At 40.5% G+C, this 14,363-nt stretch overlaps 2 protein-coding genes across 2 annotated transcripts in view; both read right to left on the reverse strand.

Annotated features, from left to right (window-relative positions):
- Positions 1-346: 346 nt before the first annotated feature.
- Positions 347-6,327, reverse strand: LOC125712847 (homeobox protein Hox-A3-like). The gene is made up of 2 exons (XM_048983346.1): positions 6,049-6,327; positions 347-1,851 (listed from the first exon to the last, which is right to left on the reverse strand). Exons 1-2 carry the CDS (start codon positions 6,092-6,094, stop codon positions 1,208-1,210), a joined length of 690 nt encoding a protein of 229 aa, XP_048839303.1. The 5' UTR covers positions 6,095-6,327; the 3' UTR covers positions 347-1,207.
- Positions 6,328-6,637: 310 nt separating this feature from the next.
- Positions 6,638-14,363, reverse strand: part of hoxc4a (homeobox C4a) — a 52,593-nt gene continuing 44,867 nt past the window's right edge. Inside the window, exon 7 of the mRNA XM_048983340.1 lies at positions 6,638-6,657. Within this exon, the coding sequence (XP_048839297.1) occupies positions 6,653-6,657 (5 nt within the window). The 3' untranslated portion in view covers positions 6,638-6,652. The remainder of the gene's footprint in view (positions 6,658-14,363) is intronic.

Genomic DNA, 14,363 nt, shown 5'->3' on the forward strand with positions numbered 1-14,363 from the left:
TTGTGTCATCCAAATGTATGCATTTCATTGACTATTAAGATAGTGAAGTACAATGCAATAAAACAACTAAAAACCACAGGTTTGGTTTCAGTGTTGTTAGGGAGCAAATCAGCCCACAACATTCCCACAATATTCTCAGGGGTAGTACTACTGCCTCACACCTCCACTGCCGGGGGTTTGAATGCTACCTCATCCAGCCTGTGAGTGAAAATATGTACCTCTGTCTGATGCCCACTGTCCAGGGTAATCAGTTGCAAGATATACTAATATAAAATGGTAATAACAGATAGGGAGTTTTACTCCAAAACAAATCAATTTATTAGTAAAACACATGACAATGGGTGATAATTTATTTAATTTTTATATTATAAATTTGATAATATCAATTAAGTAAACCAGACAAAATGCTAATTGCCTAAAAATGTTATTCTGTTCCATTAAAAATTCCTGCCAAACACACTCCAAAGATGTCAGCTGTACAATAATATATTACATTTGTCATAAAACAGATCTTTAAAAAATCTGGTAAAATGGCTCCATGCAAACTCAGCCATCTGCAAATGTTGTAAAGTACTTGTGCATATGCAACATTACAGCACATTTGTTTTTAAACTGTATCAGGGGTCAACAGCCCTAATAATGAAGGAGTAACAGTGGGAGTAATGGAGGGAGTAACAGCACAGGTAATGGAGTGAGTGATGGAGGAGGGAGTAGTACAAGGCATTATGGTGGGGATAATTGAGGGGTAACGGAGTGAGCAACAAAGAGAGTGATGAGGGAGTAACAATGGGAGTAACAGGGGAGTAATAGAGGGAGTAATGGAAGAAGTAACAGAGGAAATTACAGAGGGAGTCGCGGTGGGGGTAACAGGGAGTAAGAGAGGGAGAAATGGAGGGAGTAACAGAGGGAGCAACTACAGGGGTAGCAGTGACGGAGGAAGTAACAAAAAGAGTACAGTGGTGATAAAAGAGAGAGTAACGGAGGGAGTAACAAAGGGAGTAATGGTGAGAGGTGCCAGAGAGAGGCTAGATACATAGAGAAAACACACATGCTACTTCACATGCCAAAAAGACAGTTTTTATGAGGTAAACCACCCTGCAAGCTGCATGCCAGAAAGCTCATGACGATGTCGCCATTTTAGGCGTAGTACTAAAGGACGGACGGCGTACGTTTATCGAAAAGATTGAGCAGTCAGGTGAACGAGAGGTCAGAGGTCCTGAAGGTCACAGCAGGCACTGAGGTCACTCAGGGGGAAGGTGTATGGCTCGCTGGGATGGGCGGAGCTGGTGGCTCCAACTCCCCTCTGCAAGAAGCTGGAAGTGGGCGTGTCTCCTGGAGCGGCTGCGGCGCAGTAGGGTGTGGGGTCGCTGTAGCTGTCTGCACTCAGGCCTATGAAGTTAGTCTGAGGATAAGGCTGAATGCTGATTGGTGGGGAGGCTAAAAGAGTGCCTCGCTGTGAGGGAGGAGAGCCAGGGAAGCCCAGGACATGTCCAGCAGCCGCTCCATAAGCATGTGCAGGAGATCCATGCTGAAACGGGCAGATGGTGGGGCTTTGATGGGCCTTGTCGGTGTGGGGACCAGATGAGCCCCTGCCATGCAGGGCTTCAGCTGAAGCTTTCCACCGCAAGTCCTTCTTGAACTTCATGCGGCGGTTCTGGAACCAGATCTTCACCTGCCTGTCGGAGAGCCTGAGCAGTGAGGCGATCTGCAGGCGCCGCGGACGGCACACGTAGCGCGTGAAGTGGAACTCCTTCTCCAGCTCCACCAGCTGCGAGTCGGTGAAGGACGTGCGCATGCTTTTCGTCTCCAGACCCTGCCTGGTGCCTCTGGTGGGTACACTGCTGGCTTCTCCTGGAAGACAATACGACAATTACTGGTGCAGTGTTGGCAAGACCAGGCATCACATGGCCAAAGAAATGGCCAGAGTGATGAAACAGCAGCAGTCATGCAGCATCTAATCACCCATGCATCCATGCATCCATTTTCTGTCTGCTTATCCTGGTCAGTGTTGCAGGGATTCGTGTGGCAGTATTATCATAAGAAGCAGGTCATTGTGGATATGATATACAGGATGTTATATATCTGAGTGTAATATTCAGAGACATGCTCTTGTTACATGCATGACATGTGCTGTAAGCTCTTTTGTCTCATGGACATGAAAGTTCACAGATTCTGCATGAACCAGATTTGCAGCCCCAAAACACAGTGGAAAATCTGCATTTTGGGTATTTTTATTGAATTTTCTTTCAATAAATTTAATTTGAGAAACAAACTGTTCTGATTTTCTATTGCAACTTAATTACCTGTCGCCTGCTTTAAAGCAAAGCCATAAGTCTTCGGGAAAAAAAAGCATATTTTTTAAATAAAATTAAACCCACAACCTCTTCTCTTCCTTTCCTCACATATGGCAAAATGAAGGTCATCTCACACACAGGGGCAACTCTTGTTCTCTCATTGTTGACCTTGCCTATATATAACAGTTTTATTTAAATACAATATCAAAGATTTAAATAAACACTTATAGGAAGTATCCTATTATAGCCTCAGTGGGGCAGTGGGTTTGGACCTATCCAGATGTATCTTGAAGGTATTTAAGAAGTAGTTTTGGTATACAGACTTTTTGCAAGTAAGTTTCCATAAAGTTTTTGTGAGTTTCTGCCTGACTTTCAAATACCGAGAAGACAGGAATATCCAGAGCACCATATTCTTTAGTGAAATAGCAGCAACCTTCACATGGAATGAGCTTCAGCTCCACTGTCCTTCCAGGAGCTCCTCTGCCCCTGAACTTCACAGCAGGAACCCCTGATCAGTGTCGCTTCTGAATGGATAGATGAGGCATCTCTAAAGTGGTTCTAGACAGTGGACGAAGAACTACAAACCAGTGTGATCCTTTTATTTGGAAAACGGCAAAACTGCTATTTATAAGTTGACATCAGCGCTGGCATGGCGAGGTTGCTACGTCTCACATCTCCATAGCTGGAAATGTGGATGGAGATTCCAGGGTTTAGTCATAAATACCCTTTGTGCTGCATTTTGATGTTCTTTGTCCTGCAATGTATTGTCTTAAATTGCACTGCACTTTGTCCTGTACTGTTTTGTCCTTCACTGCACTGCTCTTTGCCCTGAACTGTCTTGTCCTGCCTTCCACAGCTCTTTGTCCACAACTGTCTTGTGCTGCATTGCACTGCTCTTTTTCCTGTACTGCCTTGTCCTATATTGCACTGCTTTTTTCTGCACTGCCTTGTCCTGCATTGCACTACTCCTTGTCCTGTACTGTATTGTGTTGCATTGTACTGCTCTTTCTCCTGTACTTCACTGCTTTTTTTTTACTGCAGTGTCTTGACCTAAATTGCACTGCACTTTGTTCTGTAGTCTTGCCCTGCATTCCACCGCTTTGTCCTGTATTTCAGTGATCAGTGTCTTGCACTGTCTAGTCTTAAATTGCACAGCACTTTGTCCTGTACTCTCTTATCCTGCATTACACTGCTCTTTGTCCTTTACTGTCATGTCCTTCTTTGCATCACTCTTTGTCCTGCAGTCTTGTCCTGCATTGCACTGGTCTTTGTCCTGCACAGTCTTGTCCTGCATTGCACTACCCTTTGTCCCGCACTGACTTGCATTGCATCATTGTTTGTCCTGCATCTCCACCAATGCCCTGCCCTGCTACTACATGTAACAATAAACCCTGACAACTTAACATGAATGGAAGCACGTTTCCAAGAACAATCAGGTGATTAAGTGGGTGATTAACACCCTGATATTCACTGCCCCATGTGAGGCAGCTAGGCGTGCTGAGTAACTAAGCCCTAACCCCTAAACCCTAAGCCATAGCCCTAACCCCTAACCCCCAAGACCATGTGAGGATTTCCTGTCACTATTATAGAGGAGCACAGCTTCCCCTAAGCTGTGCATCATGCTGTCAAAGTTTAAGTAGTTTACATGTGATTGGTAATTTCCTGTGAGTAACCTCAGATGGTTCAGTAAAATCCCATAAACACAGGTGAATTATATACCAAAATGGAGCCAGTTAAGCAACTAAATACAAACATATACAATCTTAAAAGTCAGTAATAAATCCTTCAAAGGGAAACCGACACCCATCAGACAGTGTTTCTCTTTTTATAACAAAAAAGAAAGTGGGTTTTAACATGTTAAACAGAAGCTTTGGTGATATTACATAGGAATTTAATCTCCAATTTAAGGTCCAATACTGCATGATGACTGGGTTTGGTTTGAATACTGTTGCATTACACTATTTAGTTTTACTGTAATTTATACCCCTCAAATCTGTATCAGAGTGACGGTTTTACTAGAAGGATGGGTGGGTGGCTGAATGCAAATCCACAGCTTTTATTGTGCACTGTGGAACTCATGTGGGGGGGGGGGGGGGGGGGCGTAGAACGCCTGGACACATATTCTATCCGTTGCACTGTGGGTAATTTCAAAGACCACAGGCAGCCTCTTTGCATGTGTTCGAACTGTGGAAAGAAAGCGGAGTAAACCTGCATAACACGAGTAGAAACTGTCCGACACATGGACAGGTCACGTCATAAAGGAAGCTCGTGCTAACAGGAGAAAGGCACCTCATTCAAACCTCATTCAAAACCACGAAAAGGACTTTAAACAATCGTTATAAATCGCTAAGATCCGTAAGATAAGTAAAAACAATCGGTAAAGCTTTTCATGGACTGCACCTCCATAATACTTTTATAATGCATTCATAGAGCATTTAGTGCACTTGCGTAACATATTCACAATGCATTCATAGAACATTCATAAGCAGCATTTGAAGGAAGAATGCAAGATTTAAAATGTTATTTTATTGTTTTATTACTGTTATTATTAGTGCACTAGAAAATGTTCATTAGATGCTTGGTTTTTACTTCGGATTAAAGCAAAAGTTCTGGGTATTTTGTATGATGCTAGATTCTTACAGAATTCACTTAATATTATGACAACCAAGCCCATAATGTGTGTCAACCAAGCCCGTGCTGGGGCTGGTTAGCACAGGTGAACAACATGTTTTTATAAATGAATAAACTATTCACTGTAATTGTTTTCTATGTGCCTGGTTTTAGTTGAGATCCAAATGTCTGGGTTTTACAGAGCTGAATGAAAACTGAACCAACCAAACAATAAAGAAACATCACAAAAGCATAATACGAAATTTAATCGTAATACGAGTAAAGACAATAATATGACTTTTCAAAACCCCCACCTACAGAACTCAACACAAGATAGATGACTGTGTTTTGTACTCTGAGAGCCCTCTAGTTTGATCGTCCTTCACCCTCACAATACACTAACAAAATGCTGTAAGAAAACAGCCAAGTTACAGTAACGTGTTTATCATTAAAACGGTGCAATGCTGCAGAAAACAATGCATTCTGAGCAATATTTATGGACTGCTTGCCGCTTCCCATACATACAGCAATGTACTCCAATTTAATACATGTATTGTTACTTAAGTAGATTAAAGTAGGATAACTGTAAAATTAACGGTAAACTACTGCCATTTTTACTGTTAATCTATATGACAATTCATTACGGTGCAGTGTTCTAGGATTCGATATTACAGTGAACCCAAAAGACCTGAAGGAGGTAAAAGCGAGGGGCGAAAAAGTTGGATTAAGAACTCCGTATTGTAATTACACTCCAATTCTGCGGATTGTGTTTGGATTTTGTGCAAAGAAAAAAGAACAGACTGAATGAAAATAGCGTTAAGGACCGCAACTACCCCTTCAACAGATTAAACGAAACACCCTTATTCGCTGCGTTGCAACATATTTAACTTAGAAGAATTTACTTTGCAGGAGACAGTAACATTGTTCTGCCTGGATAAGAAGTTGCATCATTTCTGTAAAATGTTTTTTGTGCACTAGCAGAAGAGAGTAAGTGATCGAGCAAAAAATAGTCATGGTTAAAAAACAAGAGAAAAACTTAAAAAAGAAAAGAAAACATAATATCCGTATTCAAAAGTAAGTTAAAAGTTCAGGGCTGTAAAATGAACAAATAAACAAACAGACATACAAATACTTTAGGATATACCTGATTTTTCGAGCGCTTGTTTTGCCATCCGTCGTGTCTCTTTCATCCATGGAAATATCTGTTTATGTATGTAATCAGGGGAAGATCTGCTTATGCCAACTGGTCTGATGGCGCGGTCCGCTGGATGTGAACCGTTCCAAAAAGGACTAATCCGACTCTGCGGGCAGTTCACATCAGGAGACGGGACGCAGGGAGGGGGGCAGAGAGGGAACTCCTGCAGTTCAGGTGTATTGCTGTCGTGCGACACCGGCCTGTCCCTGGAATCCGTCACCAATTTGTCCTCCTGTAGGTGACATTTTTGGAATTGGTTTCCCGCGGATACTGGGAGAAATTGCTGGAAACCTGAGCCGGATTCTTGGCAACCCAAAGCCCCGAAGGGTTCTTTATTTGCCGAATGAAAGGGCTCCTGCATATGAACAGATTTATAGATTGTATAATTTTTTTTGAGCATAAGACCTGAAATTCACCTTGAGATCACGTGGTGGAGTGCTCAAATGGCCACGGGTGTGAGAGGAGAGCGCTGTAGCAATCCGCGAAACAAATCAATAGGAGACGGCGGCTCTTCCACTGCGCTGTATTCCGCTTTGAAATGTGAACAAACGTCTTAATCTGCAGACAGAAATAAATTACGATGTTACGCAGCACCAAACAATTATCAATGTGCAATCAACAAAAGTGTGTGCGTGTGTGAGGGAGAGAGAGAGAGTGAGAGAGATGGAAGCGACAGTGAGAGACTGAGAGAGAGAGAGAGAGAGAGAGAGAGAGAGAGAGGTGTAGAGTAGCGAGAGAGACTGAAAGAGCGGGTGCGAGCAGGGACGTTCCTGGCCTATTTTCCTTATTTATTCATACTTCGCGGATATTAACACATAACACAGTAAAGGAGTTTTGGTGGAAAATCCCGGAATTTTAACACTAGTAACTTCTATTTCCGAGAACGTTTCGGGTAGGTTTTTTTTTTGGTTTTGATTGGTTCTTAACGTTTTTTTGTTTATTTTTAAATACAGATGATTCATTAACATTCGTTTACTTCAGGAAACACGAAGAATATTAATATGCTGTAAACGTTCAAGAGAAACACTTCAGACATACAAGACGTATATGAATGTTTGTGTTCATACTAATTGCAGCAATAAACTATGTACAACATAATTTATTTAAAAGTTTTTGCTTGATGCGTTTCACGTTATTGCCATATTCGGAAAACAGTACAATATTCCGGGTTTTTCTTAAAATTTTGTTATAGCGATTTTAATATTTTTTTGCATTAATGCTCTCAGTATATTCACATATGATTCCCCTTAAATTATTCACAGTATCTGAAGACTGCATTTCTATCTACTTTTTTATTATTTAATTAGCCGAAACAATGGGAGTGGTCAAACAAAGGCTTTGACAAACGTTACCATCCACAGACAATGAGAACATTTCTAAAGATGCCGTCGTTGTTATGATTAACTACCAACATGCACTATGCCATCCGATTACGGACTAAGCGTCGTTATTTATATAGGGAAAAGTTTTCTTTTCCCTGCCATATAATTTAGCGAATATGTTTGTATGCAAAACAATAAAACGATGACAATGGCCAAACAAAGAAACTAGGCAAATTTCAACTGTGAACGATTACAGAATTAAGTCCAGCAGCAGTGCCACGAAGAACTTATCACATTCCACTGGATTCATTAAATTGGCGTCGTAACAAAGAAGATTTCGGGTATAAATCGATGTTAATACGATGTTATATTCGAGAAAGCCGATGATTCACGCCTAGGTCAAACAACTACAAAAAAAACCTGATGTGGCAAAGTCAGCATTTAACCGAACACCGATTTAGGGTTGCATATAGGTATTTAATATAGCATAATCGCAACGTATTCACATCATTTTCAAAATGTTACAAGATAAAAACAAATAATGCTAATCGTGTTAAACAAGAATTTAAATCGAACGGATATCTGCCCACATGCTGCATTATTTTACTGAACTCAGGAGAGACGCCAACGGGAGGGAATTTGATTTTGCGACCAGAATCTGTGAGATTTCAGGAAGGCAATTTTAAAAGTACCCCCCCACACACACACACCTCCACCACCACCAATGTTTGTCTCCAGTCATGATGGATGCCTCAGTGAGGAATGTAAACTCCCCGCGACCCTGCCTCCTCCCCAGATATCGGCCCCGTTTCATTTATCCTCCCAGATCCGCTTCAAAGAGTGGTCCACACCCAGTCATTCGGGATTATATTTACACTTATTATATTACAATGACTGTATCATTACGATGAAAAGTTCATCGTTTATACAAGGACCTTCTTAAATTGTCCATAAACTGACCGTTCCTCTAGACACCACCTGTTTGATAAATCTGTGATGTGCCTTATAAAATGGTCTGGAGGTTTACCTTTTCATTTTATCGTAAAAAAACTTTGTTTGTTTATTTATTTGTGAGATATGGTAAGCAGCTAGACTGTCATCCGTTTAACGACCTTAATTCCAGGCTTAACCACTATAAGAAGTGAACGTCGTGTTTTTAAATAATTGAAAGGTGGTATTCTGCTGGAGCTCGCGAACGTCACGTTGAGCCAGGCTGCTGAAATAGCAAACGGATGGATAAAGACAGATAATTCCATTTTCTGATAAGTAAAACAGCGAGACTGTACAACTTTCCGAACTAGCTTCAGTTGCAAAACAGTCACTGCATTTGTTCTTCAATGTTTAAAATCGGGATCACAACACAAAATTAGGCCGTAAGTGTTTCAAGTCACACTCTCTACCTGAGGCAGATGGAAGACGAATTCAACTGAATGCTAAGTAAAAAAAAAAAACTTGTTGAATTTTCCCTCATTGGTAGGGAATTGTATCGCTGTCAACGTCGAAATTGATATTGGCATAATTATCTATGTCTAATTTCTCTGGGTAAATACTGTAGGCCTGCTTAATATCCCAGTACTCATAAGCGCCACGTAACGGCTGGCTTTCAATCTGTATTGAAACATAAATTAATACATAAATTAACACATTATAAAATTAATTTTTGGAGAAAACGCCCTAAATGTATATGTGTGTGTCTGTGTGTATTTATTTATTTATTTATTTATTTATTTAAATATTTCTATAAAATATCCGCGACCGGGTTCGGGATTGGTGTTTGGAAGAGGAATGGATGGAATTTATTAATTATAGAATGTCAACATTATAATGTGTGTAGAAATTACAACTGTCAGTGTAAAATTAAAGTAATACTTAAAATGATTATATTCACATTTCAAATTCGCAAAAGTTTCTTAATATGTCAGTCTTTTCGTTGTTATACGCTAAAAATAACCCGGACAGGAATTTCAAGACTGTGTGGCAAGACCACATTTTCGGCTCCTTCAGGAAGACCCAGAAATGTTCCTTGAACTCTGTTTGAACTACGACAGTAGCAATAAATCATTTTTCTCTCGTACAAAAGCGTGCAGTTTGGTCTCAGTGTCAACAATTCCTTCTTTCAGCGCCTTAGGAGATCCGCAGAAGGCATCGATAAAGCGCGCAGACAGCAAATGTATGGTCACGCGCACAAATCTGTGCCCGATACTAAAGCATTCAACTTAAAATAAAATCTGAGAGTTAGTCCTGATTAAAGAACACTTTAAGTTATAATTTTATGTATTGTACTACAAATAATAATAATAATAATAGTCCTACATTTAATTTATGAAACGCTTTTCAATATCTCAAAGACTATAAAATAATACAGTAGGCTAGACATTCCATTCGATTTTTTATATTACTCTCATGCTGCATGACCGTTTAATACGTATAATCGCCTTTTACGAGGCACCAGGAGACACCAAGTTAATCCGCACGGCCCTGACTCCGGCCAGATGTGCAGACAGAATCTTGAAAGTTACGCGGACGCGCTAATCCGAGAACTTCAACTTCGCGGAGAAACGCTAAATTTTCCGTCGGCATGATGAAACACAATATATGTACAAAGTGGTATTCAATTCACATTTGCACTTACTTACTGATGCTAAGAAAAATACACATACACACACACACATGTATATATATTAGTGTTATTAACGACTGCAGAATAAAAAGAATGAGGTGTGTCAACTTTAAATGGACATTTATAGAGGTAATTAAATAAAAGTTGACCCCGAAAATACTGGGACCAGTAAGGCCTTCGTGTCTGGATCCTAGACCAACGGACCTCGAGTACGACTAAGAGCAGGGGCGTCGGAAGCATTTTGAATGTGGGGACGACACACTGGCATAAAACTAATATTTTATGTGAAATATGTGTGTGTGTGTGTGTGGGGGGGGGGGGGGGTAAACGAATAATTATGAAATGTTATCAGATATAATAGCGGCGATGCCCTTGACTAAGAGACCATAAAACTCTATCCAAATAAATAAAATATTTCGCATTTTATATTACTATTCGGTTGAGTTTTCGTTATTTCTTTAATTCAAAACCAGAGGATGCATGATCCAAGGAGAAGCATTGGTTTGTTTATAAACAGAAGAGCACCTGAACACCGGAAACCGAGCAATGGGCGTGACGGCTATGACAAAAGCCCTAAACAGTGAATGTCGACTGCAAAAAACAAGGCGATAAAATTTCCGAGGCCTGTCAGTATTAAAAACAAAAAGAAAACTTCCTTCAGCCTACCTGTTGAACGCCTAACAACAGCTAATCCACAACGGTTAATTGCAACAGGCCAAACCTGAAATCGGAATCAGTAATAAAGCAAAACCCAAATTAAAGTGAATTAAACTGAAAATAGATTTTATGTAGTGCTGCGTAAGGCGCGTCCCCGGTTTTAATGGGAATTCGTGAGTTATTTTGTATTTACACTGTTTGAGTAGGTGCCCAGTGGAACTTGCCCACGAGCGACGTTTTCTAATTAAGCGATTCCATGAAGACATTTTCAGCCATATTCCTCCCGACCCAACCTTAAGAGGATATTTCACACTGCAAGGGCGATTGCAGGGGTAAATTATGTTCGCCCTCGCCCAGGGCCGGCCCGCCCAGTAGGCGACGTAGGTGATCGCTTAGCCATTCGTTCAGGGACCGCAAAAGGGCGAGCGAAAAAATCAGAAGAAATTCGTGATGTTACAGTTATTTTTACTAGCTTTGATATTTCATTACTTTTCTTGTGAAACAAAAGTCACCTATCTAGTTAGCAGCCGGATACTCTGTGTTGCTGAAATGTTTTCGATATATATATGAACTGACACTTTTTTTTTTTTGCTGCTAGGGGGTGTGTGGGGGGATGGGGACGCGCTCAGCATTATCTTGCCAAGGGAGTCAGAACACCCAGGGTCGACTCTGGCCTCGCCACTGTTAAAACTAAATACGTTTCCAGCAGGATTTACAGCGACTAAACTCGGTTCAGTCCCGAGTAGCTTTAAAGAGATTCGCTTTAGCTTCGGACAAGCGGTTTGTTCCGAACATATATAGGCCTATGTTTATCAACACGAATACAGACAACACAAATTTTGATGAATAACTGTTCCCTGATTAACGTATTATAGCTGTTAGGCAAATTAAAATAGAATAAAGTAATTCATATTTATTGGATGCGCAAAGTATTTAATGAACAAGTGTCAGAGTCTCTAAGTGCAGGCCTAAATAATACTAATTATAACGCCCAGTTATAAAACGTCAGACACAATCTTTATAATATAAAATTGAAATTATTAAGAAAAAGAGATCAAATAAGACAGTAAAATTGTCAATTGACAGTCTTCATTGTTTATGAATAATGTTATTTATGCTACTTGCGTTAAAAATTGGTGACATTTTCGTTTAATCAACACCACACAAATGTCGTGTAAATACGACGTTATATGGGATGAGATTATTTTTGGCGCATTGTCACGCCTTCTGACCCGCCATCGACCTCAGGCGCCCAGTTCAGATGGACGCAGCCCAGGCAACGCGGGGGCTTAGGACACGCGTGCTACATCTCGCCCCATTTTTTTTATTTGCACCATATACTGGGAATGTTTTAAGATGGAATAAAAAAACGTACAAGAGAACAACTTTATTATTATATTTTTTAGCTTGAATAGTTGAATATGTATGTTAATTGCGACTACAAAAACATGCATAATGTAGCCTATATTTGTGTGTGAAAGTCTGACGTACTGTAGCACATTCGGAGGTACTGATTGTGATTATAACCTTCGCCGCATAGACATCCCTAGGACTCACTCTGTTGACGAGACGATTTATGACCCAAATGAATGTCATTTTAAGGACCGGGGGACACTCACGCCACTTGAAACATGAATCAAGATTATGACAGTTATTTCAAATGGCAAATTAAAGATATACATTACTGGTTTCAAACGCTGAGACAACGACGTTTCTGCCTCCTACCGGAGATCTTAGGAGACTGACTCACTTCTTTGTGGCGTTGGATAAAAGCGCCATCTAATAAACACATGTAAATGTAATTATGTCACTGATACCTAAACACAATCAGAAACGTCTGAGGTAGAGTATGCTACTCTGCTGCTCCATTCAGCCGCAGCTTCTGCACACGAATTACACACGAATTCGCCTCCCTACTTATCAAAAGGCGTGATCAAAAGCCCGAAGGTGTCATCAACAGGCTGCAACTGACTGAGGCAACTCCAACCAGCAAACGGCGTAACGATCGTTCCCCTTGTGGGTTTCTATCAAACTCTTAGGAGGAATTGTTCTATTTTAGTTGTAAAATATTTATTTAAATTTTAATGGTAAATTACTTATTTCAATTCCTGATATTTGCTAAGCTATATACGTTAATCAGAAATAAATAAAACATGCAAAAATGGTAAACCAGCACAGTGTAAACGCAGTAGAATACATCTTTATCAATTTCTAATATATTACATTTTTAGCAGGTGCCTCTAGTACTGAACACACAGCAACAAAACAGGTGTAAAAAAGACAACAGTTCTGCGCGTGGAAACACTTAAGAGCGCTTCACGCTGAAAGCTCGGCAAAGTGCGATATCAATGCGAGACGAGGATTAAGAAAACGCCCACACACATTAGACGGATCGCGACTCGGATGTGATGGTCCTGTCCGTCACGAAAGAGAATCGTTAAGTTTGAACTACGATCTTCAAATGGCCAGGAGAGAATTAAACAGGCCGAATGAGCAGGCAGAGAAACCTCCCTGCATAAACAGATGGGCTCGTGTTAGAAAAGAGGGAATTTAATTACGTTCAATTATAAACTTATCGTAATAAATGACTGTTCTCATGTGCTAAGCTGGTAAAAAGCATTGCTCTATTTTCACCTGTCTTATTAATGGCAAATAAATAAGTGTTAATGAAATAATGGTGTGATTCTGACAACCTGCAGTGATTATACTACATTCTCACGATTTACACTCACCTGCTGCTTTTCTGTAAAGGTTCAAGGGCCCTGTGCTGCTCACACTGTCCATTACTGAGACAGAATGAGATCTCTTATTATCATCATGCAGACAGCGAGTACAGCTAAAGCCATTCTGCAGAGACAGACGCATACAAGTAGAGAGGTGAGAGTGAAGCTTGGGGTCAGTACTGGACCCAGCCGATTAGGTGCCCTCCCGTTTTAAGGCAGTTTAAGTGAAACTGGCTGGTAAGCTTATTGGACTAACCGGCCCTGCGTCAGCCGTTTACCCCAGGGCCCCTGAAGTATTTTTCAGGGGGTTAAGGGCCTAGTTTGAGGGTTTAAATGGAGATGCAAATACTCATGTGGAGCATGGGATTTGACACAATGACCATCTGTTCACTAGCACAGAGAGTTAATACAGAGAGCCATAAACTACTCCACGCCTGAGCCCTGATATTATATTTACATATTAGGTCTTTAATATGTTAATAGACACATCCACGTTTCTAGAATTTCTGCTTTTCACGTTTCTAAACGTTGCTGATTGTGATACTGTCACTTACATAGCGTGACCATAATCCCCATTGACAGACTTGCTATAGAAATTTCATTCTATAAAATATATTCCTGTTAAACAAGCAGCACATAATCAGCAATAGGAACTTTACTATTATTTATTAAGTAATATTCCATTTGAAGAAAATAAATCACAAATAATAATGAATAAATATGCAATTAACTCCACTGACTATCCTCTAGAAACTGCACACACAACAGACTCTCTGTTATTAACCCCACACTCACCTGACTCTCCCCTATTAACCCCACACACACCTGACTCTCCCCTATTAACCCCACACTCACCTGACTCTCCCATATGAACCTCCCAACTCACCTGACTCTCCCCTATTAACCCCACACTCACCTGACTCTCCCATATGAACCCCCCAA

The sequence above is a fragment of the Brienomyrus brachyistius genome, chromosome 18 (assembly GCF_023856365.1).
Source record: "Brienomyrus brachyistius isolate T26 chromosome 18, BBRACH_0.4, whole genome shotgun sequence".
NCBI classification, from domain to species: domain Eukaryota; kingdom Metazoa; phylum Chordata; class Actinopteri; order Osteoglossiformes; family Mormyridae; genus Brienomyrus; species Brienomyrus brachyistius.